We start from the raw sequence: 25583 nt of genomic DNA, 5'->3' as shown, positions 1-25583 counted from the left end.
CTCCATATGATCTTCACGTACTGCCCATTAGAATGACAAAACTGCTTGGCTTGTGTGTCTGCGTGTAGGTGCGTCTGTTTGTAGGGTGTGTGTGTGTCCACGCACAAAACGTCTATCCTTTGTCCTCTTTTGACAGAAGCCACAGGAGATGTAGCTCTTGGTAGCAGTGGTGAGAAACGGCTTTGCTGGAGAGATGCAGGATAGAAAAGATGGTCAGAGAGGTAGGCAAAGGAATTGGGGAGAGTTAACACCCGGGTTGTGGGTGGCCTGGTGATCCAACGGCATTCCCTAAACCCTCAAGGAAGCGAGCTGACATTTCTGACCCAGAATCTTAAACCTCCAAGGAGACGAGCTGACATTTCTGATCCAGAATTCACCATTCACAACAAAAGATAAGTAGTGCTTGGCTCAGGAGACTTTTTAATCTATAGCCCAGACAGCAGCTCTTCGATAACTGCCAAAGGTCGTGCCAAGCTGAGCCGATCACCTATACCTATACCTGCCAAAATAATTTTGGGAGACATTTCGGAGCAGTAACCACAGTTAAGTTCAGGCAAGATGGCCAGTTGTCTCGGGTGCCGCCACTGCCCGGTTGACTGGCCTTTACGGAAGAAAAACAGTTTGGAGGTTTAACCGTACCCTCCCCATCCTTTGGGAGGTGTCAGTCAAGCCTAAAACTGCGTTCCCAGTTTTAACACATGTGTAACACGCGCATCATGCCCATCCCGATTTGTTTTCTCATGATTCATCTATGACTCTTCGGGGAGGGGGGGGGAAATACATACCTTATCTATCTTATCTATAAATATATACATATATATTTCTATGGTGTGATACGTACAGCCAAGAACTGAGTGACTTGGTCCTGCTCATTCCCACGTTCCAAATCCTCTCGGTTTTGGGGAGGTCCTTGCGCTGGAAATTTGGACGGCCAAGCTGTGTATTTCACAGGGGGCAAACAACCCCCTCCCCCCGCCACGGTTTTCCTACAACGTCCTGAATTTGATTGCGGGGAAACCGCCAACTCCAGATCGGGCTGGCTGGAAGGGTGGATTTGGCGTGTAAATGTCCGTTGTGTGTTTTATTCCTGTAACCCTTGTTCCTTTTTGCACCCTCGCTTGCCTACGAGACCTCTTTTTCGCACCTTATTTTTAACCCAGTCGAAACCACCTACCGACAAGCTTGTGGCTCGGGTGATTTACTGGGACCAGGCAGGGATTCTTCGGTGTGCGGTTTGAATTTATTCCCTCCGCGGCCACTTGGCCCTCTCTGAAACCCCGCTCCCCCCCAAAAAAACGGCTCCCAGGAACGATTGCAGCCATCGTAAAGGCGCCAGAAATAGAAACACTTCAGATTGCTGTACAGACGTGTTTCTCAAACTTTGCCCAATGTAGAACTAAGGAGAGTTTTCCTGACACCGAGAACGATTGGATCAGTGGGACGGCTTGCCTTCGGAAGCTGTGAGTGCCCGAGCACCGGAGGCTTTGGATAGCCAGTTCTCCAGAATAGTACAGGGACTCCTGCATGAGCCAGTGGGTTGGACTAGAAGGCCTCTGAAGGTCCCTTTCAACACTCATTCCGTAAAACGGATGGATTTCAGGGCCCAGAATTCCCCAGCCAAGCTTTTTCCCCTTCTTCGAAAACGGCTGGGAAAAATCCATGTTTCCCCACTGATCCTCCAACAGCAGGTTGCCCGCTGTCTTTTCCACCTGAGGCCGCACAGTTTAGTCCGAAGTCCAGGCTGACTTGGCAGCAAAGCTGAGTGTCAGGGTCCCAATTGGTTTCCCCCTCCCTCTCCTGGAGACCTGGATACAGAACAACCTCAGCATCTGGAATTTTAAGACTGGATTTGGGGCGCTCTCCTCGATGCACTGGGAGGAGAATGGCATCAGGGCAAAAACACAGCGGTTGTCTATTTCTAAAATGTGGCCTTATTTTGTATTCCGGACTCCATGCCCTCCCGCTTCCTGAGGCCTGGGAACGCTAGGAAAGAGCCACATCCCCAAATGTGAAGGAACTGGGCCAGTTACCCCTCAGCCAACTCTTAACTCCCCCGGGACTGAGCTCTGATGATCAGGGACCCCCTTTTACCGGTTTGGTCTCATTAACGTCGACGTTTTTGTGGTGCTTGGGGATAAACACAAGAAAACGGGGCAGCCGTGTGTTTCAAACAAAAATAAACATTCCCCCCCCCAAAAAAAAATTGGGGGGGAAAAAAGCGCATCTTCATGTTTCTTTCAAAGCGAGACAAGCACCCAAGCCAACTTCCAGATGTTATTTGGGGGGGGAGGCCTTTTCGGCTTCAACACCTGCAGGAAATTTCCAGGAAAAGAAACTTCTAGAGTGATTCTTAAATGCAGTGCAGAATCTCTGCCCTGCAGGGCCTTTTGCAACTCTGCTAAACGAAGCAATTTGGGTATTAGGGAAGAGTCTTGTTTGATCTCGAAGGGAAAGGGCTCCGGACTTTTTAAATAGATCCCATTTTTATTTGCACATGGGGGTTAATTGTGGCTTTGCCCCAATTTGGTTCTTCAAGGGAGGAAAACAACTTGGCTTTAATTGTTCCTCCTGTTGTTTCCATCTCCTTAGCTCAAGGGGAGGGGGGGGGAAATAGGATTCAGAGATAATAATTGCATTTTGTCAGTGAAAACTCTGGGAAATGCTTCAAGGGACTTGGGTGGAATTGGATAGTGCCAAAAGCACCGGGATCAACGGCAACCTTTTGGGTGCGACACAATTGCCTGTGATTAACTGGACCCAGATTGACTTGATTCGGTTGGAGACAAGTTTGTGGGTCCTGTTGACTTGCCGCGCTGGCGGCTGTGGTGGAATTAATGGGAATGTGGGAATGATAGACAAACATCCAAGGATGTTCACCCACATCCTTGGGAGGGCTCCAATCCAAGAAGTGGCCAAGGCAGACAATGTGTTCCCTTGCTGTGTTCAACGCGAGTGCTAAAATAGGGTTTCTCAAATTGTTTGGTCTCGTTTTGCAACCTTCGTGTGTCCCTTTCCCAGGCCAGGAGATTTTTGGCATCAGCTTTGCAAACAGATAGGCAATAGAGAGGATGTAAATTAAATCATTAGTTGAAAAAACAAAAGCAATCCACGGTTTGGTGGAAACAATGTCGAAGGCCCCAGATTTGGTTTTGGTCATTTCTACATGGGGTCGGAGAACCTCCCTCCCTGGAGAATCTAGAGAGAGATCAACTTGTTATAAAACAGCTTCTTCTGTCCCCGCAGCTAGCGAGCTAGCTCCTGAAGCTTTCTTTCCAGGAGTGCTAGCTTTCTGCTTGCAGGGACGGCTCCCACTTTCACATTTGCCTCTGCACCAAGCCCCAGTTTATCACCCTCCTTAAGTGGTCGCTTCTTGTGAATTTTGCTTCTTGCCAGCTTTCGATTCTCACGCCTCAACGGAGCCTCCAACTTTGCAGATGGCTCATTCTGAAGTTTCCTACTTTGCTAAACCTGGGTGGAGCCAGGGGATTAATCCAAGATCAAATCCCACTGGTGGCGTGTTTGTGGGGGGGGGGGGGAAATCCGTTTCCCCTTAACAAAGGGTGCCTTGTACTACCAGCTTGTAACACCCAGCCCTCTTTTGTGATCAGTGACGGAAAGCGGAGTGGGGAGAGGCGGGCAGCAGCTGGCCACCCCGCTGGCATCAGATGAAAACATCTGGCTCATGCCAGGGCTAAATGTAAGGAGAACAGGCAGCAGCGGGGAGAAACGGCCCATCTCTTTTTTTTGCTCGGCTTGGTAGGAAAATGCAAGTTTTGCATGTTCTCTGCCTTTCCTTTCCCCTTGGACCATCTTAGACCTTTGTATCCAAAGCTGCTTGGAGACGTTGGGGCAAATTGGTAGCATCCGAATTTGCGGATCTAGAAAAGCTCAGCAGGAAAGGAAGATGCGACGGGGAGGGAGAAGGAAAACAAAATTCTGGCATAACGTCTTCGCGGTAAAATGAAGCAGCAGCCCGGGATGGAAAAAGGAGCTCTCCGGACAATAAAGTTGGGTCTTATTAAGGGAGAGGTTAACTTTTGAAGGGTACATCTCTGCATGAGTCACAGTCCTGGGCTTTCTTTTCCAAGAAGCCTTGCTTGGTTTGGGCCGATGGATTGTTTGCATCCGCCTTAAGTGCATTAGGATCACTTAGCTAGGACTGGGGTTTAGAGGAAGCTGCCGTTGTCTCTCTGCATGGGTTTCTCTGCCCATTAGGTGCCAAACGCCAGTGGTTTAGTTCCCCCCTCTCTCTCTCTCTCACACACACACAAAAGTAATAATAATAAGTTGGAAGGGACCTTGGAGGTCATCTAGTCCAACCCCCTGCTCAGGCAGGAAACAAATGGCTGGCCAGTCTCTTCTTCCGCTGGTTAGTTGTTTTAACTGTCAGGAAGTTTCTCCTTAGTTCCAAGTCGCTTCTCTCCTTGATGAGTTTCCATCCGTTGCTTCTTCTCCTGCCTTCGGGGGCTTTGGAGAATAGTTTGGCTCCCTCTTCTTTGGGGCAACCCCTGAGATATTGGAAGACTGCTATCATGTCACCCCTCACCCTTCTCTTCATTAAACTAGACATACCCAATTCCAGCAACCGTTCCCTATATGTTTTAGCCTCCAGCCCCCCCGATCATCTTTGTCGCTCTTCTCTGGACTCTTTCTAGCGGGTTCAAAATAGCCTATTGGTTGCACTCGCAAGACAAAGAGAGGAGAAGCCGGATGTCCAGTGGGATCGCTTGCTGCGGACATTTTCCATAAAGCCCTGGGCTGTTCAGACTGCGTGACTCAGCTGCCAAAAAATTCAGAAAGTGATAAGAGAAAAAAAGGAGTCGTTTTTATTCTCTTCCTCTTTTTAAGGAGGGGAGGAAAAAAAATTGGAGAAACAATGGAGCCTCAGTCTTTTTCCAAAGCATCCCGAGGTCCCTGGGGCTGGTCTCTGGGTAGAGGTTATAAGGCCTGGTCAGCAACGAGGCATCCTGATGTCTCACGGCTACCAAACTGCCTTCTTGAGCTCATCGCCACCTCCCTTGCTGGGCTTCCCCTACAATCCCACGCTTGCCTTAATATAGCTCCACGAGCTCCTTCGGAATCCCTTGCAAAGCTCACCAAAGGCGGGGATTTCCCACCCCAAACACGGCGATTTCATTCAGACCAGGGGTAGAAATCTAATTCTCCCTTTCCCAAGTATCCCCACCCCACCCCTCTCTCTTTTTTTAAAAAAAAATAATAAATGCAAAATATCCTTTGCAGGGCGCACAGGCAAGAGAATTCGGTAGTTACGGAAGGCCTCTCCCGCGGAAAAAGGATTGGGTTAGAAAGACCAGGAAGAAAGCCTCTAGCCATTCGTCCATCCATCATAGATATATTTGATCTTGGCTCGAAGGCGGTTTGCAGCATCTACAGATCAGGTTAGAATCGTAGGAAGGAATTGGATTCGTAGGAGTTAAACCGTGGGAGCCGGGCGATCCAAGGCTATAAGGGAACGGACCCGGTTTTGTTTTGTTTTTTCCCCATCCCCCAAAAATATCTTGGATTTTTCCAGGAATGGGTTATATGTGCCCCTTTGGGGACAGGGCTTCTGAAAGGGGGAGCCGTCGGCCGGAAGGAAATAAGACAGTCGCCCCCTTTTTTCCAGAATTAGGATAAATTGCCTAGTTGAAAGGGAAAGAGGAAAGATTAGCTTCGTGGCTTCCCCCAGAAGGATGGGCCTGAAAGGGCAGTAGCCAAGAGGCGATGCTGCAAGAGTGGGGAGTGTGGGTTCCTGGGATAGGAGCAGGTCTGAATCGTGTGAAAGGCATCCATTCCTATTGGTTTAAACTAGCATTTCTCAAATCAAAGCCCCTTTAAGACCGGTGGACTTCAACTCCCAGAATTCCCCAGCCAGGGAATTCTGGGAGTTGAAGTCCACCGGTCTTAAAGGGGCTTTGATTGAGAAATACCGATTCAAAAGAAGCTAGATCCAATCCAGGTCCTATCTCTGGATAGAGAAAAGGAAAAAAACAAACAGATTTATGCCCCCAAGTTGGACGTTTTTGGGGGGCCGTCCCTACCCCGAAAAATATATATACCGGTATATATTTTAAAGCAAGCGCTGTCTCTTTAAAAGGCGCGGCGCCGCTGCTAAGGCGGCGCCTGTTGCCAGGCGGCGGGGATTGGCGGAGCGGGGATTCCCTTCGGTGTGACGTCACTGGGCCAGCCGAGCTTTCCCCGCGGCTGACACGCGGGTTTCTCCAGCGGCCGGAGGAGGAGGAGGAGGCGTGTCTTGGCCAATGGGTAGCCCGGGCGTCGTGGGGACGGGGCGGTAGGCTTTCCCTATATGGCAGAGTGGGGGGGGCGCGGCCTGGGGGAGGGGGCAGCCGCTCCCTTTGGCTCCCAGCTGCTCGGCCAGCCTGACTTCTGAGCTGCCGAAGGGGAGACACGCGTGTTTCTCCTCCGGGCCGGTGAGCAGGGAGCTGCTTCAGCCCGGCAAGAAGCCGCTGCAATGATTTCCCGCAGGTAAGGACGTCGCTAAAGCTCTGCCTGGGAATGGGGGGGGATGTGTGGTGGAGGGGGAAGGTAGGAGCTGGGGGTAGACTGCTCCTGGCGATGGAGGCTCCTCTAAAGGGGCGAGCCGGCTTCTGCGCCCAGAGGTGGGTAAAGAAGGCGAGTAAGCCACGGACGGGATACTCCGAAATGCGGTTTTAAGGTTATAGGCAGATGGTCCATCCTTGGTTCGGTTGGGGTGGGCAGGCGAGAAACCCTCTCTCCTTCACCCCAAAGTTGGATTTATCTGGTGTGTGTGTGTGTGTGTGTGTGTGTGTGTGTGTGTGTGTGTGTGTGTGTGAAAGATCATGTCCCCGCACCAGGGCTTTTTTTTCTCATACAATGCCCAGAACGGAGTTCCGGCACCTTTTTTTGGGATGGAACCTTGTAGGGTAAGGCAAGGCGGGTTGTATGACACGTGTGTTGTGAGTCCCGGCACCTTTTTCTTTTTACAAAAAAAGCACTGCGCCCGCACCATGTCCCCGCACAGAGGTAGACTGCGTCTGACAGCGGAGGTTCCATTTATATAACACGCCTCTGTAGACCGACCCCCTTGGGGTTCCAGGGGAGGGGTGTTATTCAGAAAAAGGGTGTGTGTGTGCCAAACTTATTTGGGCGGGAGGCAGCAGGGAAAAACCTCTTCTGCGGCTCTTTCATGAATATTTGAACTTTATTTGGGGGGGGGAAGAGAGAGAGAGAGAGAGAGAAATGCAACTTTTCCCCTCTGTGGAAGCCGGCTGCAGCTCCTTGGGTATCTTTGAATCGCATCCTGTACGTGTGTTTCCTTTCCTTTCTGCCCTAGTTCTAATGTAAATAACGCTTCAGAGGCAACGTTTCCTGCCTCTCTTTCCTATTCCTCCCTCCACTTGAAAAGCTAGAGGCCCGTCAGCGCCTCCTCCTCCTCCTCCATCCTTCTCTTTAAAGATTTAAATCCCGCCGGGACTTTCTTCTCTCTCTTCCTTTGCTTCTTCCCTACCTCTCCTCTCTCTTTTTTTTTGTCTCCTTTCTTCCTCTTTCTTCCTCTCTCTCTCTCTCTCTCCGTCCTTTCCTCTCTTCTCCCTTCCTTCTTTCTTTCCCTTCTTCTGTACTTCCTTTCCTTCTTCCTTAGCTAAATGTCGCCCCTACGGCCAGGCTGGCTGGCATTGTCCCCGCTGACCTCTGCCCCCTTCTCTCCTAAAATGAACTTCCTTGGCTGGAAATCCTTTCATCTTGGAATCCTGGCTTCCCCTTGGCGCGACGGTGTGTGTGGAAGCTTGGTTAGTATCTTCCTTTAACCGTGAAAACCCTCCGGCACTGGTTAATCGAGCTTGCCTGCACATCCACTATAAAACCCAGGCAAAACGTGCCCTCTTTTTCACGAAAAGCTAGCCAGCATGGCCTACAAACTCTGGTTTAGGATCGGCGTGAATGCTTCTTCCAGATGCCACAGCTTAGCCTGGGATGGCACTCAAGGAACAAGATTCAGCGGATCAAAACTCTGATCTGCTACAAGCCAGTTGCATCGATAGGTAATCCTTGACTTACAGCAGTAGGCTTAGTGACTGTCTGAAGTTACGACGGCGCTTAAACAAATAACTTATGACCGTTTTTCACACTTACGACTGTCGCAACCCTCGAGAACTACCTGTATTTTATGTTGATATTTTTTTTCTTTCTCTTTCTTTCTTCCCCCACTGTGAAAGAGGGTCATTTTTCTGCCTTTTTATGGCATTTATGGATTTGTTTGTTTGTTTTTTTAAAAAAAAGTTTTTTATTTGTGGTGCTTCTGAGTTTATTGAGGGAAGAAGACGGCATCTGCAAATAATTATTCTGCAACTTCCCTAAAAGTCAACTGTTTCAAGATCAGGAAATGCCCTCGAAGGAGGAATACACAGAGGCAAAAACACAAACTTTGCTGGCGGTTTTTGTTTTAAACGTCTGACAGCTCAAAGGAAACCCAGTGGAAATAGCTCCCGTGAAAGATCTTTGCAGAAAACCGTCTTCCTTCCTCCCACGCTGGAAAATCTGAATGCAAATACTTTCGAAAAATGGCAGGAAGAAAAATAGGCCCCCACCAATAATAAAAGCTCTTGCTCTAGAAAAACGTGCACCTGTTCATCGAGGGATAAATACATAATTGGAATTTTTTTCTCTCTCTGTTTCGTATCGTTTAAGAACTTTAGAATCTAGCACAGAAGATTTTTAAGACTTGTAGACTTCAGTTCCCAGAATTCATTCCCCAGCCAGCAAAGCCGAATTCTGGGGACTTGAGGTCCACAGGTCTTAAAGGAGGAGGGATACCCCTGTGCTAAACAAAAAGCTATTGATACTTGGGAGTTCCCAGATTGAAAAGAGAGCCTCCCCATCCGGGGAGACTCTACCTTTAAATACCGAACCGCTGACCTTGATGCCCAGCTGGTGGGCTTCTGCAGATGTCTCCTAGCTCCAGAAGATGGCAATTTCGATCTTTTTTCAACCACCTTAGTTTTCCCCCCTCTTCGTTCCTGCAAAAGGCCAATGTGACATGGCCTGAGAAAATTTCCCTCCTGTTCCTGCTCCAACTGATTTAGCAATGTCAGTTTTTCCCAACACACACACACACAAACACACAAGCTGTCTTGTCTTGATTGAACTGCCGTGTCTGTTCCAACCGGACGCGCTTTGTCGTGTTCCTACAGATGACTCAGAGTCACAAACTTTCAATGCCCTCGCGATGGGATCACAGATCCTTTCCTCTCTGCTGTTGGCAGATCACGAGGGGGTGAACAGGTGACCCAAACCTTTCTTTACAAACCACCCCCCCCCAAAAAAAATATTTCATCAGAGCAGATCTGCAGGACAATTGCAGAAAATTAAACAACTGCATGGCGGTTAGATCTTCGCGGGAGGCTGAGAATCACAGGAAGCTCGAAGAGGTGACTTGGGTTTTAGCAGCCTGTCAAGTTAACTAACTCGCGGCCAAAATGTGTGGGTTGTTTTGTTGTTGTTGTTGTTTTGCAACATCGGTGAATTCCTTGATGCTGATTTTCCCCTGCATTACAAAGCCCTGAGAAATAAAGACAGCCTCAATAGCAGGGGGAGCGAGGGTGCGAAATCACACCCGTAGTCAAAAATCCAGTGGCAAACCCTTCTCGTCACTTCTGAGGGGTTCCCTAACCTGGGCGTCCATCTCTACGGCAGCAGAAATCTAGCCATAATCTAGCTTGCAAAACTGGGCCAAGACAGTGCCCCAGATGTTAAATCTGTGGCATGGAGGAGAATCCCGTTCAGGGGTGCCAGCCAATTCGCGGAGCCCTTTTCTAGGATCCTCCCTTCCACAGTTAGTCTGAAAACAACTTTTCGTGATGGCGAGCTGTGCGTGTGTGTGTGTGTGTGTGAGAGAGAGAGAGAGAGAGAGAGACCCCCAGTGTGTGTGTGTGTGTGTGTGTGTGTGTGTGTGTGTGTTGAAAAGCCAGAACTGGACCACCCTGCGCTGCAAGATTTTGTTGCAGATGAGTTTCTGGGTTTAGAAGTTTCTGAATTCACACCTCCAGCAGACTGAGATGGAGAGAGAGATGTTCAAGTGCTGGTTTGCCCTTTTTTAGCAGCCCCATAAAAGATGGCGTTCCCCATTTGTTTCCTTGCAAAGGAAGTTGTCTGCTCCTTAGAGTCAGATAGAAAGTTTCCAGCTTTGTGCATCCCAGGATAAATGCATAATCGAAAACAGAATCAGTGGCTCTCGCTGAAAAATGAACATTGCTAAACGTTTTGGGGAAAAACCCTCCGTGTAGGATAAATATATTCACACCTGGCCACCATTTCTTAGCTGTGTTAACTACATTTTTCCTAACAGTTCACCTTCATCTCAATGGGAGGGGAAGAGGGACTATGTTTAAAAGGTTCGCGGGGATCCAAGTTTACATACTTCTCCATAACCAGCGATATATTTATATGCATGTAAACGTGTTTTGCTTCCAAGTATCCTTTCAATTTTTCACTTCTTTCCTTTTGGTTGTCGTTTTCCTTTTTAAACTCTGGATGTTTCTGTTTGCCGTGGAACGTTCTGTTTCGTCAAGAAAAAAAAAAGGGGAAAAAAAGCATCTGAATAATAACTTCAAGGTATTGACACTCCGTATGAATAACAGTAATAAAAAGAATCGACAATAAAAGTTGCAAACCGCGAGTCCCTCACTTCTGTTCTCACAACTGTTCTCACCCAGTGACAACTGCAAATCGGGGGTGGGTGGGAGGGACAACTTAATCGGGGCCTCTATTCCAAGGATTATAAAGAAATAATGACGGTGAAACCCAGCTCAAAAACAGTGACTGTGAGAGGGATCTCGGAGTCCTAGTGGACAGTCACTTAAATATGAGCCAGCCGTGTGCTGCAGCTGCCAAAAAAGCCAACACAGCGCTAGGCTGCATTAACAGAGGGATAGGATCAACCTCATGAAAAGTGCTGCTGCTGTTGTTGTTGTTAACTGCGAAGTTGTGTCCGACCCCTCGCGACCCCACGGACAACGTTCCTCCAGGCCTTCCTGTCCTCTACCATCTTCTGGAGTCCGTTTAGGCTCACGCCTCCTGCTTCGGTGACTCCATCCAGCCACCTCCTTCTCCGTCGTCCCCTTCTTCTCTTGCCCTCAATCTTTCCCAGCATGAGGCTCTTCTCCAGTGAGTCCTTCCTTCTCATTAGGTGGCCAAAGTCTTTGAGTTTTAGCTTCAGGATCTGGCCTTCTAAAGAGAGGTCAGGGTGGATCTCCTCTAGGACTGACCGGTATGATTGCCGTGCAGTCCAAGGGACTCGCAGGAGTCGTCTCCAGCACCACAGTTCAAAGGCCTCCATTCTTTGGCGCTCAGCCTTTTTTATGGTCCAACTTTCACAGCCATACATTGCAACTGGGAAGACCATAGCCTTGACTATGCGTACTTTTGTTGGCAGGGTGATGTCTCTGCTTTTTAGTGTGCTGTCTAGATTTGCCATGGCTTTCCTCCCAAGGAGCAAGCGTCTTTTAATTTCTTGGCTACAGTCCCCATCTGCTACTAGTACTATATAATGTCTTGATAAGACTGCGTCCAAGTTTGGTCACCACAATATCAAAAGGATGTTGAGATTCTGGAAAGAGTGCAGAGAAGAGCGACAAAAATGATTGGGGAGCTGAAGGTTGAAACACACCAAGAACCATTGCAGGAATTGGGTTATGTCTAGTCTAGTGAAGAGAAGGACCAGGTGTGACATGATAGCAGTGTTCCGATATTTGAGGGGCTGCCCCAAAGAAGAGGGGGTCAAGCTAATCTCCAAAGCGCCCGAAGGCAGGACAAGAAGCAACGGATGGAAACTCACCAAGGAGAGAAGCAACCTGGAACTAAGGAGAAATTTCCTGACAGTTAGAACAATTAATCAGTGGAACAACTTGCCTCCAGAAGTTGTGGATGCCCCAACACTGGAAGTTTTAAAGGAGAGACTGGACAGGCATTTGTCTGAAATGGTATAAGGCCTCCTGCTTGAGCAGGGGGTTGGACTAGAAGACCTCCAAGGTCCCTCCCAACTCTGTTATTCTGTTTGTTTTCCAAAGAGCGATGTTAGTCTCCAGCTCTGAACGGAATCAGCTTGCCTTTATCAGCTTCCTGAAAGGAAGTTCAGAAACCCTCCAGCGCCAAATCAGGAAATAGTTTACTTCTGGAATTCCCACTTTTTAAGCGAAAAGGATCCCTCTGCCCTGAAGGATGCTTGATGATGATTCAACAATAACCAAATTAGGGGGGGGGGGAAACAGAATCAGATCTCTGCTGATTTTGCCCGAGTCATTTATAAAAGGGAATTTCTAACTTTTTCTTCCCCAAAAGAATTGGGGAAGTCATTCCAGCGCAGCTTTCTATACACCAGACTTGAGCACCTTTGGCTGTACTGTGTGATATGAATAGCGAGGCGTAACATATTTTTTTTTTGAGTGTGAGTGTGACAGTCTGATTATCGTGTTATGATTAAAGGTCCCAGCATTCAACGGCAAAGTCTTGGCACTCGAGGAGCTCGCAGTGGCAAAGGGACAGAGGTGAAATAAAGTAGTCCTCGACGGCCGCAACTGAGCCCCAAATTTCCACCGCTAAGTAAGACAGTTGTTAAGTGAGTTTGGCCCCATTTGACAAACTTGCTAGCTTACTAAATTACGGCTCGGTTCTCAAGCTGGGGTAGGTGACCTCAGACGTCTCGCTGTCCAGGACTTCAATTGCCATAAACCTTACGTTGCAAAGGACTATGGAAACTGTAGTCCAGAACATTTGCAGTCGGGGACTGTAGGACTATGGAAGCTGTAGTCCAGACTATTTGCAGTGGCATAGTTAAGTTACTCCCCTGTAACTTAACTCCCCAGAGGTTGTTTTTCAAATCTTCTCCACTCAGTGATGTATTTTTGATGTCACAAATCTCCTTGGTTTCAACCTGGGTCTTGTATGCCAATAAGTCTTAGAGGGGATTTCAGACACCGTATCTTAGATGCGACAGGAAGAAGGAACTGTGCACGACTTGATTTGTAAACCTGGATGTTTTTGCCCTCTTTGTTTAGAATAACATCCTGAATAAGATTGCCCCCCCCCATCCTTTTCTTTCACTTTGTTTGATTTTTTAAAAAAAAAATGAGGTAAGGAGATGGGCCTTTTTCAAACCAGGGGATTTTTGGAAGTCTGTAATAGAGAGAACCATCGGGATATAATAAAATCACCCGAGATGGGGCTGTTTTTCATTCAGCCCTGCAAATCCTTAGCAGAGAATAAGAAATTCAAGCGTGCTGCACAGGTTTCCCGATACCGCTTCCTCAGGAGAGATTTTCGGACCTAAAGAAAAATGCCAAAATATTTACTCGGTATGCAGCTCAAGGAGAACGTCTTTTCCCCAAATTTTGGCGAGGTTTTCGTGATTTTTAAGAAGGAGGGCAATTTAACTTATTCATATTTGCAAAACTTGAATTTCTTTTCTTTTTTTTTGCAAGGCTGGTGGTGGCGATGCGTGCTTGGTTTAGCGTCTTGCAAATCTGACATAATTTTTTTTTATAAACCTGTTTCATTTCTTCAGTCCTCAGGAGAGTATATATCATATCACCTGGATTCTGCACTCCGTTTGTTCTCATGATCCAAGGGTTAAAGCCAGGGAGGGTTTCTTTGTGGTTTGGCCCTAGGAAAACCCGGTCGTTCTTCACAGGATGACTCTGTCCAGATAAGACTCTGTGGTTTGAACAACACATGGTTAAGTGCTAAAAATATTTGTGGTTAGGCTGCAAACAGGGCTGCACCGGCAATCTTTGTGTAGCATCTGTATCTTGGCTTCTGAAGTCACCAAACAGCATATTCTCCCTATCTTGGTGCACTTTCTCTCTCTGTGCCCCAAATAATATTCCTTGCAAGATTTTCACCACCTAATGTTTGGCATTTTCACCATTCCTTTGCACCTCCAGAAAATGTATTGACATGCCTCCTAGACAAGTCAAGAAAATAATATTTTGACACTCTTTTTTTGTCCACTCCTTCCTTCCTTCCTTCCTTCCTTCCTTCCTTCCTTCCTTCCTTCCTTCCTTCCTTCCTTCTTTGTGTCTTGATGTTCGTCCCATTAAGTTTGACTGGGGATTTCTCAGCTAGAGCTAGATGCTGTGTGGACGTCAAATCCCAGAATCCTCTGGCATGCTGGCCAGGCAATTCTGGGAGTTGAAGTCCGCCTCTCTGAAAGTTGAGGTGGAGAAATATGGCTATAACGGCTTATAAAGTGGTTAGCCATCCCCGCTCCCTTTTTTTAAAGAGTAATTTATTGTCTTAGTTTTAGTAATTGGCTAATTGTTAAGACACCATTTTTTGTGTGTGCTTTCAAGTCAGGTTTGGGTTTTTTTTAACTCCACTAATGGCCTTAAAATGCTGCACATGGCTATTTTTATTCTCTCTTCTTTCCCTCTCCCCTCCCTGTCCATATTGTTGTGCTACTTGATGGAGATAAAGTTTAGTTAAATATCTCTTGGGAAGGCCCTGGTTAATTATTAAATATACTTGATAGATGTTCTGCTTCTTCCGTGCCAGCAAATATTCGGGGGAGCAAGAGGCAGGGTTTAAAAGTGTAGCCGGCTCACCAAATTGAACAGAAGCTCTGCACGGTTGCATTTTATCCAAAACCTGCCTGCAGTCTTGAGTCTGGGGGCAAACACCCCAGAGATGCTTGGCCTCGGCGTCCAGCAGCTGGGAAGGCAAACATCATAAGTAGCTAATCCCCATTCAGCCAAATCTGAGGTAGCCCATAGAATGTCACTGTGGGTCATCCATGCAGGGTGCATGTAATAAGGACTTCTTTAGTGGGAAAACAGTCTATAAATGAAAATTAATGATGATGAGGATCTGTTGGAGATCATTTAGAATTCAAGCACAAAAAGGGGTCGGACTAGACGACCTTTCAGAGCCAAAACGGGGCTGGACTAGATGACCGCTAAGATCCAAAACAGGGTTGGACTAGATGACCTTTAAGATCCGAAAGGGTCATAGCCAATTGGTGGTAAATAAGGAATTCAAGGTGGGCTGGACTTAGATCTCTGGTGAGCATGAAGGGATTCATGACTGATGACACGTTTGACCCCTCCCTCACCCTCAGCCTGGTCCTCTCCTACAGACTAGATGACCACTTAAGATCCAACACGGGGTTGGACTAGATGACCTTTTAATCTCACCCTCCACCTCCTGCACCCGGTGAAGAAACCCAGCTGCCCATCTTACTAATACTGGGGTGTTCTTTGTTTTTCTTTTGCTCCCCCCCCACCACCACCACCCCGTCCCTCCAGGTGGTTCCATCCAAACATCAGCGGGATTGAAGCAGAAAAGTTACTCCTTACAAGAGGCATCCATGGGAGTTTTTTGGCCCGGCCGAGTAAAAGCAACCCGGGAGATTTCACTTTATCGGTCAGGTAGGTGCTGCAAGCTCAGGAGGAAAGAACAGCTTGGTCCACCAGCCCTCCTAAGCTTGCCATTGCTTCCTTCGCAGGTTACAGTGTGTTTTGATCAGGGTGCTGTGGGAATACACCTAACCGTGGACGGTCACGTATACATTTTCCCCCAGGTGTTCTTTGCTGGCCGGACACAAAACTAAACAGTAGCAGGAGGAAAGCACGCTGCTTGTGCTCAGAAGAACTGGTTCTTTAGGAGGCCCAGGGACCTTTGCAAACGGGGCAATATGCCGACCTCTTTGCCCTGTCCAAATTAGCATTTTTGGAATAAAAGAACAAAAGCCTCCATTTAGAATTGTAACGAGCGGACCGAGCATCAATATCGCTCTGTCCTCTTCCTTGAGAGGCGTCGTTTTAATTTTTCTTTTGTTTTACTTATTTCATCCCACCGTTATGATTTTTATGTACGACTCCAGGCAGGAAAACTGCATGTTGCATGCATTCTACTTATATTTAATTGAGGGCGCTTTCAATATTTAATTGCTTCTTCTTTTTTTTTTTTGAAAGGTAGGGTGTATTTCCTGGATGGACTGGGAGAGAAGGGAAAGAATTCTCTTTCCAGCACAAGGAGAGTTAATTCTGTTTGGCCCAGTTAAAAGCTGCTCCTTTTCCACCAGGAGCCCATTTCCAAGGCTCCCCTTAATTGCATTTTAAAGGCACTTTGGAGACAGTCTACTTAGAGAGCTCAGCCAGACTCCAGATATTTGATGGATGAGTTTGGTCAGAGAAAAAACAGCTCTCCCACTTCTTAATCAAGCTTTTGTTTTTTGCTTTTTTTAAAAAAAGAAAGATAAAGAAGCCAGCGGGCCCAAAGAATACACAAACTAGCATAGCTCTGCTTTTAAGGCAAGTAGTGCTAGCAGAAGATCCAGTTCTTTGTCATTTTTTTTAAAAAGCAAGCTTCTAGCTCTCATGACCATAAGGATACAGGTTGTCCTCACAGCTGTTCATTTAGTGGCCATTCAAAGTTACAGAGAGAGAGAGAGAAGAAAGAAAGAAAGAAAGAAAGAAAGAAAGAAAGAAAGAAAGAAAGAAAGAAAGAAAGAAAGAAAGAAAGAAAGAAAGAAAGAAAGAAAGAAAGAAAGAAAGAAAGATTGAGAGAGAGAGAGAGAGAGAGAAAGAAAAAGAAAAGAAAGAAAAAGAAAGAAGGAAGGAAGGAAGGAAGGAAGGAAAGAGAAAGAAAGAAAGAAAGAAAGAAAGAAAGAAAGAAAGAAAGAAAGAAAGAAAGAAAGAAAGAAAGAAAGAAAGAAAGAAAGAAAGGGTTTCTTGCATGCCTGAAAAATATCTTACCTAAATTTGGGGTGAGAAGGATATTCATACTGGGTTAGTTTTTCGGTTGTACATAATTTCTTGCTTTGGAACAGATCAATTCTAGGTTGCTTTTTGGCTAATCTTGAAATCTGACTGATCTGTAACAATTTACAAGGCATTTCAGCAGCCCTTCAATTTCCCTTGCTCTATTTTCCCCCCTCTCTCTGCTTTGCAATCTTCCGGCTTCCTTTTCAACCTTCTTTTTTTAAAATCAAACTCAATTCAATTGTTGGATTAACCAAACCGCCACCTTGGTGCCTTAAAACACCTGAAAAGCCATCTCCCACGATAAAAATAGGAATTTTTTTTTAAAAAAAACCCGATCCTCGCGCAATTTATTCCAAAGCGAGTAAGACATGTTATAAACCTGCGTTCCGGAATGCAGCTGCTCTGTCTAATTCTAGTGCTGTATCATCCATTTTTTTATGGATGATTCCTTCATGCTGCTGGTTTTAATGGGCTTTAATGGACTGACCTAGCGTTTTTGTCATTAAAATACTTGCGTTGGTTTAAGTTCGGTACTGTTTAGCCTTCTTCATACATATAAAGATAGATTTGGACCAGAGCTAGGCACGCTTCAAATGGGGTTCGAAGGAGGGATACGCCCTTGGGATCCTGTTTGGTTAAATTTTTATGAGAAGAGGAAAATGTAACTTTTTGGGTGGATGGATTGAGGGAACAGGAAGTTGATTCCCCCAAACAATATCCTTATTGTGCCTTCGCTCTGCTCCTAGGGTGACTCATCCTTGCCCTCTTGCCACAGTTTTGCTGGCGGCCCGCCCGTTAGCAAAATTTCTCCCAAAATTAGGAAACGCCTGATGTGACTTAGGGTCTCCCGGCTTCCTTTAAAAAGCTTGTGGAGGCTTCCAGGATACAGTTGTGGGTCTGCCTCACAAAGGGTGGTGTGTTGTGGTGGCAGACCAAAGGGCCTTTTTTTACGGTCCAACATCCATTTAAATTTTGGGGAGAAATTAACGCGGCGAAAAGTCAAAAAGATTTAAACGTAGCTTCAGGCTTTTCTCTGTGCCGTGAGAATTGATTTGCAAATAGGGGGTGGTGTATCGCAGGTAGTCCTCGGCTTACGGCCAAACTTGACCCCAAAATTTCTGTTGCTAAGCCAAACAAAGTTTTACGACTTTCCTTGCCACAGTTCTGAAGTGAATCCCTGCGGCTGTTCAGTTAGTAACAGGCAGTTGTGGATGTGACTTTGCTTGTCAGAAGGTCGCAAAAGGGGATCCCGCGACCCCAGGACACTGCGACCGTCATAAGTACGAGTCATTTGCCAAGCATCTGAATTTTGATCGCCCGACCGTGGGATCTTGCAACGGCTGTAAGTGTGAAAAAGGGTCGTACGCCCCTTTTTCCAGTGACGTCGTAACTTTGAACGGCCGCTAAATGAACTGCTGCAAATGCAGGACGACCTATATTCATTCATTTATTTTATCCTGCCTCCTTCATCGTGTTAACAAATGTGTGTACAGTATATTATCTGATGTTTTCATTCCTAATGTGCTCAAGAGTCATGCCCTGTATTTATTTTTCATCTTCGGGCGTCTTTTGAAAGCTGCCCTGGGGGTGGTGGTGGGGGGAATCAAGAGTTGTGTTGTGTGCATCGTCATCCTTTTCCTCCCCGATTCTTGACGGCAGGAGGAACGATGAGGTGACCCACATCAAAATCCAAAACACCGGCGATTATTATGACCTCTACGGAGGGGAAAAATTTGCCACCTTGGCAGAGCTGATTCAGTATTACACCGAGCAGGAAGGGCTTCTGCGCGAGAAGAACAGCAACACCATCGAATTACGGTTTCCGCTACATTGCCAGGATCCGACCACAGAAAGGTGAGTCGTTGCAGGCAGGTGAAACCCAGCCAGCCCATGCTGGAGGAGCGTGCTGGCCTACCTGATAAGATCGGTTGTGTGGATGGAGAAAAGGACTATGGCAATGCTCAGAATTTTCTTCTTGGACTGTGCAATGGGTTTAAAACATTCCCACTTAGTTGGTCTGTGGAGGTTCTCGGACACCCAGACAGGTCGTAGCTCTCTTAAAAGTGCTTTTTCAAAAGGCAGCTGGGCTGGTTTACACTCCAGGAAGAAGAAGATGATTACCACTTAATTTGCACAGAGCCTCAGTGTTCCTGACGGACGCGGGGAACGTTGAGGTCACTCGGTCGCCTCCTTCACCTGAATTCAAAGCTGTCAGCCAGTAGGGATTTGCCTTTTTTCCCCAGGATGGTCCTCTCTGATTTCTAAGATCGTCCCATCTTCCTAGGCTTTCCAGGTGGTGCCCCATCCAAACACCAAGCCGTCTGGCCCAAAGCAAAGAATTCTGGGAGTCGTAGTCCAGCAGCCATACCCCGCCACTGGACATTGAAAGGGCCCTGTAGGCCCGTGGGTGCATTTCTCTGCAGCCCACCCACCACCCACCTGCCTTTCCTTTGCTCAAATTGCCTTTTACAACCAAGGGTGATGGATGCCTCGAGGGGATAGGTGGCGGGCGCCCTCTAGAGGACAGAATAGGGCGTGCGCCGTTCTGGGACCCTTCTGATCGGAATTTTTGAAACGCAAACCCCATACAAAATAGAGGAGGGTGAGAAGGCAGATCATTAAATGTGCAAGTTCATGAGGCTCCTCACTGACAAATCCCGAAAAAAAGCAGGGAGAAGGGCGGGAAAGGGTCTCTAGGGCTAGGATTAGTTTAATGTCTCTACATCGGGGGCGCAGACGGGAGTTTGATCTTTCCCGTTGTCTTTCTTCAGATGGTATCATGGCCACCTGACTGGCAAGGAAGCCGAGAAACTCCTCACCGACAAAGCCAAACCCGGCAGTTTTTTAGTCCGCAGCAGCCAAAGCAAGCCGGGCGACTTCGTCTTGTCCGTTTTGACGAACGAGGACAAAGCCGACACGGGGGACCGGAAACCCCGCGTGACCCACATCATGATCCGCTACCAGGTCAGGATCTGCGACGATCCCGCTTTCTTTCGGCCTGCCTCTCGGGAGGGTGTAAAAAAGGGTCGAATGGAAGGGACCTTGGAGGTCATCTATACATAGTCCCTGACTTATCTAGAGATGGGAAGGCTTGGGGAAAAAAAACTGGAAAAATTGGGGGGGGGGAAAACAGGGCTTTTCCCCATTTTCTTCAAACGGCTTTGGAAAAAAGAAAAAAAAACGGGGGGAAAACAGCCCAATTTTTCTGTTGGTTTCTTTCCCCCCCCCCAGGCCTTCCCATCTCCACAAATTAGTGACCGGAAAAACCCCTTGTTAAATAGTGGGGTTGTTAAATGAGGCATCACAGGATCACACCCAATTTGACAACCTTGTTTGCCATGGTTGTCAAGCCAGGCATTGTGCAATTACAGTGTAACTTTCCCTGATTTTGTGACACACACACACACACACACACACACACACTGGTTTTGCTTCTTGAAAGCTGGCTGGGTCAATTAGGGACATTGTGATCATCGTAAGTCTGAGGACCTTGGTTATTTTTTCAGAGCCTTCGTAACTTATAAGGATCGCTAAACTAGATCTCGTAAGTGGAGGACTATTTGTAATCTAACCCAGGGGTCCCAAAAAAACCCGGTCCGTGGACCGGTACTGGGCCGTGGCTTGCCAGCAACTGGTCTGCAGAAACAAGCAAAGCCCCATCTGTGGGATGCAGGCAGCACACCAAACCAGGCACCCTCCGGACCGCGGAAAAAAACCTCTCTCCACGGAACCGGTCCCTGTTCCCCAAAAGGTTGGGGGGGGTCTCTGATCTAACCCACTCTCCATGCACACCCCCACTGCCCAAAAACACTCCAGTAAAAGAAGTATCTTCCCAAATCAGCTTATTCCCTTGATGAACAGCGATTTCCGTAAGAAAATCCGTCCCGAAACCGAATTAGAGAATGGAAAGGGCTTGCAAGGGGACCTCAGAGACCATCTAGCCCAGCCCGTTGCCCAGGGCTGGAATCTGTTGAAACGCCTCCAGCATCAGAAAATTCTTCCATCTCTCTCTCCGGGGCCGTTGTTAAGTGGGCGTTTCGCCCCATTTTTATGACCTTTTCCGCCCCGCTTTGCGAAGCGAACCCTTTGCAACTGAGCTAGTGACCTTTTCCAGGGTCTCTGAGCGAACCGGTCGTGGTAGGTCTGTATTTTGTCCCGATCTGATGTCCATCCTATGTCCTCGGGTTTCATCCACGCTGGGTCAACCTTCCTTCCTGGTTCTCCTTCGGCAGCTGGATGGGAAGTACGACGTGGGCGGGGGAGAGCGATTCGACACCCTGGCCGACCTGGTGGAGCATTACAAGAAAAACCCCATGGTGGAGAAGTCCGGGGTGGTGGTCCACCTGAAACAGGTAAGTCGGTCACCTGTGCCGAACTGGGGTGGGGTGGGGAGAGAGACGGGTCTCTCTCTCTCCTTCAAGATCCTGTCTCCACCAGCCTTTCAACGCCACAAGGATCATTGCCGCCAACATCGAGAACCGGGTCAAGGAGCTGAACAAGATGGCTGACCAGAGCGAGAAGGCCAAACAAGGATTCTGGGAAGAATTTGAGGTATGCGGGGGAAAAAAAAGGCCAATCAGATCTCCTGTGCACGGGGCAACTCTTGAGAATTTCCCCCCGGGATAGATATGACCCGTTGGGGTGGGATTTTTTTTTCTCCCTCTCCCATCCTCCTGGCTTAGGCCAGCCGTTGCTGGGGATGATGGGGTTTGTTTTAAAGCCCAGCGCCCACCAGCGACGGGAAGGGTGATTCCGGCTTCTTGGTTCCCGCAGATGTTGCAGCAACAGGAGTGCAAATTTCTCTACCCGAGGAAGGAAGGGCAGCGTGTGGAGAACAAAGCGAAGAATCGCTACAAAAACATCCTCCCGTGTAAGATTACCAAGGGTTAAGCCATCCTAAAAGTGGGAAGTGTTTTACCTCTAAAGGAAGACTGTAATGATAGGAAATAGAATTGTGGCTGGTGCTTTTCCCTGTTCACACTTCCCTCTTTCTCAGCAACCCCAGAATTTCACCCGTTTCGCACCCGGAGCCCAGTTTGAACCTTGGAGGTTTAGCTGAGTGGCATGGTGGCCTCCCTTGGAGGGTTGTTGTGCAGAGAAGCAGTGAGCTGGAGGGCTCTTCTCTCTGGATTGTGAACAAAATCCCACCCAGGAGTGAAAGCAATTAAGATTTTTTTTTTAAAGCAGGCAATTGAACACATTCAGGATATAAACCTGGGCAGTAAATTAAAAATATTTCTGCGATTTTCAAGACAGATGCTCATTTTTTTTCTGGCGGTTCTGCCGTTTCCCTCCCTGTTGCAGTTGACACAACGCGGGTGGCTCTCCTGAACGCGGATCCCAGAGTCCCGAGTTCCGATTACATCAATGCCAACTATATTAAGGTGAGTGGCAGGCAATTGGGAGCTGATCTAAGACGATTCGTTAGGGATATGGTTCCCGAAATTGCAGAACACTATTTTATTTTATTTTTTAATTGTGCGTGTGAAGGGAAGACTGGGGCCCCTTGCTCTTGAGATTGGATAAATGCAGCAAGGAAAAAAAATATTGTGAAAATGTTTGGCCTGCAAGGGGCGGGCGGTTTAAATCCAATCAGCTCATTTAAAAAAAGCAGACAATCTAATGATCTCTAATGAAGGAGCCTAATTTGGCGATCGCTTCGGTGGCTGGTGATTTAGTGCAGTCTGAGCCTTCCGACACAGCTCCAAACACCGGGGACTTTTAAGAAGAGAATGGATGACCATCTGTCTGAAACAATGTAGGGTTTCCTGCTTGAGCACTGGAGCTGGACTTAGAAGACCTCCACTGGGGCTGGACTTAGAAGACCTCCAAGCTTCTATTCTTCTTTATTCAGTCCGTTTTTGGAAATGTCCAGAGTTGAAATGACAGAAAAAGAAATGGAAAGAATTTAGATAGATATATATTAAAAAAATTAAGAGTCTGTTGGAAGTTCATCTCCTAAATGGCAAATCAACCTAGAGGAAGGGAGGAAAAGAAAAAATCTTGCTTGCAGGAATTGGGTATGTCTTGTCTAGTAAAAAGAAGAAATAAGGGCGACATGATAGTAGTGCTCTAGTATTTGAGGGGCTGCCACGAAGAGGAGGGGGGTCAAACTACTCTGCAAAGGACCTGAAGGCGGGAGAAGAAGCAACGGATGGAAGCTAATCAAGGAGAGAAGCAACCCAGAACTAAGGAGAAATTTCTCGACAGAACAACTAACCAGGGGAACTACCTGCCTCCAGAAGCGGTGAATGCTCCAACACTGGGAGTTTTTAAGAAGAGACCGGACAACCATTTTGCCTGAAATGGTGTAGGGTTTCCTGCCTGAGCAGGGGGTTGGACTAGATGACCTCCAAGGTCCCTTCCAACTCTTATTTTTCTATTGTTCCTTTAGCCCCTGCCTTTCCTAATTTGGGGTCCCTGCCTTATATGCTGTCCTCCCATCTAGCGAAACTCTCCTCTTTTCTCTCTCCTGTTCTAGAACACTCTGGAAGATGGGCATAGCGCCGAACACTGCAAAATCTACATCGCCACCCAGGGCTGTCTGCAAAGCACCGTCAATGACTTTTGGGCCATGATCTACCAGGAAAACACCCACATTATCGTCATGACCACCAAGGAGGTCGAGCGAGGCAGGGTGAGCCCCCTCCTGGCGCCCCTCCCCATCCCATCAAAAGCTTGTGCCATCGTTTGGCGGCGGCGTCTTTTAACGGGCTGGATTCACAAGAGGCGAGAAGCCCGCTTTCACTCCGCACCTTTAAAAAAAAACAAAAAACTGCAGTGAAACTGCTTTTCAGCTTTACAGTGTTGTGTGAACTGAGTTTTGTCCCCCTCTCCTCTTTTGCCTCGCAGAACAAGTGTTTTCGCTACTGGCCGGATCAAAACGGCACGAAGGAATTTGGCAACATCGGCGTGCAGAACACCGGCGAACGAGAGTGTCAGGGTTACTACATCCGGGATTTGCAGATTGCACGGATAGACAGGGTAGATTGGGGACTCTTGTGTTTGTTTGTTTGTTTGTTTTTTTAAAAAAGTCACGTTTCTAGTCCTCAGGCCAACAAAATGCCTTTCTAGAAATCTGTTGATCCTCTAGCGGGGGGGTTTGATTGGGCTCTTCGGCAGCTTTTCAACACGCTGCCTAAATTTGTGGGCCCTCATAAAAAAAAGCCGCAGAACAACGGGACATTATTTCAGATCGTTTATTTGCTTGCAGGTTTCAAACCCGGGTCCCAAAGAGGCAGTTTCTTTTTTTTTTTTCCTTTCCAGCTTGCTTTTTTTGGGTAGTTTCTTTGTTGTGCTTTCCAGGCCGATCTCTGCCCATCTCTTCTTCGGACGGCCTCTCGCCATTTCGTCCGTCCCTAACGCGTGGTTCATGCCAGCCCAATTTCCTTCAGTGGCTTAATGACTCAACGCCCTTCTTTCTCTTCTGCTCTCCTATTTTCTTGCTGCAAAGACTAAGTGACTCAGAGGTTCTGGGGAAGGAGCAGGCCGTCACGGAGCCGGGGTTATGTTATTTCCACCGTGGGGGCAGCCGTGCAAATATTTACCTATTTCTGTTTACGTTAATCCTCAGCGACTTGCTTGGCCCGTCATCCCACTTTACAAGATCCCCGAATCTGCGAAGATCCCCCTCGCGGGGACATATAAATATTTCTGCATGATTTAATCTCATCCTTCTCTCCTCCTGTCCAGCAAGAGCAGCCCAGGAAAATTAAGCACTTCCAGTATTTCAGCTGGCCTGATCATGGCGTCCCTATCGAGCCAGGCGGAGTCCTCGGCTTTCTGGACCAAATCAACAAGGCCCACAGAAATATTCCGGACTCGGGACCAATTGTGGTGCACTGCAGGTGAGGGACGTCAGGAGGCCTGGATTTGGGCTCTTCCTCCTTGCCTGGAGCTTCTGCTGGTTCTTCCACCCGACACAACCAGGGGCAAGGAGTTAAAAAGGACATTTTCTTTCAGATCCCTCTTCCGGTACAGGTAGTCCTCAATTTACGACCATTTGAAGTTAGCGACTGAGGAGAGGTGACCGGTCTTCACCTTGACAAACATCGAAGTGTGCCAGCAGTCCTGTGATTTGGACACTTGGCAAACGTTGCGTGCTTAACAATGGCCGCATCATCCTGCAGTCACTTGGTTGCCATACGCAACCTTCCCAGCCGGCTTCCGATAAGCAAGGAGTCAATGGGGAAGCCGGCAGGAAGTCACACGTCGCGGTCAAGGGCTGTCCTGCTTGCCAACCACCATTTACACCCTTCCCAGCCGGCTTCCGTTAAGTAACGGGTCAATGGGGAAGCCGGCAGGAAGTCACACGCCGCAGTCAAGAGCTGTCCCGCTTGCCAACCACCATTTATGCTCTTCCCAGCCGGCTTCCAATAAGCAAGGGTCAATGGGGAAGCTGGCAGGAAGTCACACGTCACGGTCAAGTGAGGTCTCGCTTGTCAACGGTGACAAAAAAAAGATTGTAAAACCGGAGGCGGTCCTGCAATGCCTCACTTAAAACAAATTTCCTGGTCCCTACTGTGGTCTACCTATAAACATTTGGGAAGGACATTTCGCTCTCAATTCCTTCTGGCTAAGCCAAAGGACCACGAATGTAACGACCACGTGTTTCCCTTCTTCGCCTCCGTTTCTTTCTACTAGAACATAGAATCCTAGGGCTGGAAAGGAGCTCGGAGGTCTTCTAGTCCAACCCCGTGCTCAAGGCAGGAGACCTAATACCATCCCGGCCAAATGGTTGCCCAGTCTATTTTTTTGAAAAGCTCCAGTGATGGAGCACAATGCCAAGAGGCCACGGATTCGTTGTCCTCACCGCTGGATTTTTCCTTAACAAGCTTCTGCCCCTTC

At 47.7% G+C, this 25583-nt stretch overlaps 2 protein-coding genes across 2 annotated transcripts in view; both read left to right on the top strand.

Annotated features, from left to right (window-relative positions):
• The window catches only part of AGRN (agrin), a 128421-nt gene extending 127850 nt beyond the window's left edge, over positions 1 to 571 (top strand). The window contains exon 37 of the transcript XR_014028210.1: positions 137 to 571. The gene's annotated coding sequence lies outside the window, so the exon portion shown is untranslated. The remainder of the gene's footprint in view (positions 1 to 136) is intronic.
• Positions 572 to 6439: 5868 nt separating this feature from the next.
• LOC308675695 (tyrosine-protein phosphatase non-receptor type 11-like) overlaps positions 6440 to 25583 on the top strand; it is a 37083-nt gene continuing 17939 nt past the window's right edge. Inside the window, exons 1-11 of the mRNA XM_081341185.1 lie at positions 6440 to 6486; positions 15276 to 15398; positions 18396 to 18590; positions 19508 to 19700; positions 20969 to 21088; positions 21174 to 21287; positions 21510 to 21606; positions 22041 to 22120; positions 23218 to 23373; positions 23589 to 23720; positions 24429 to 24583. Coding sequence (XP_081197311.1) covers positions 6473 to 6486; positions 15276 to 15398; positions 18396 to 18590; positions 19508 to 19700; positions 20969 to 21088; positions 21174 to 21287; positions 21510 to 21606; positions 22041 to 22120; positions 23218 to 23373; positions 23589 to 23720; positions 24429 to 24583 — 1379 coding nt within the window. The 5' untranslated portion in view covers positions 6440 to 6472. The remainder of the gene's footprint in view (positions 6487 to 15275; positions 15399 to 18395; positions 18591 to 19507; positions 19701 to 20968; positions 21089 to 21173; positions 21288 to 21509; positions 21607 to 22040; positions 22121 to 23217; positions 23374 to 23588; positions 23721 to 24428; positions 24584 to 25583) is intronic.

Source organism: Vipera berus (genome assembly GCF_964194415.1).
Source record: "Vipera berus genome assembly, chromosome: 17".
NCBI lineage: Eukaryota > Metazoa > Chordata > Lepidosauria > Squamata > Viperidae > Vipera > Vipera berus.
This window is presented reverse-complemented; position numbering and strand designations above follow the sequence as displayed.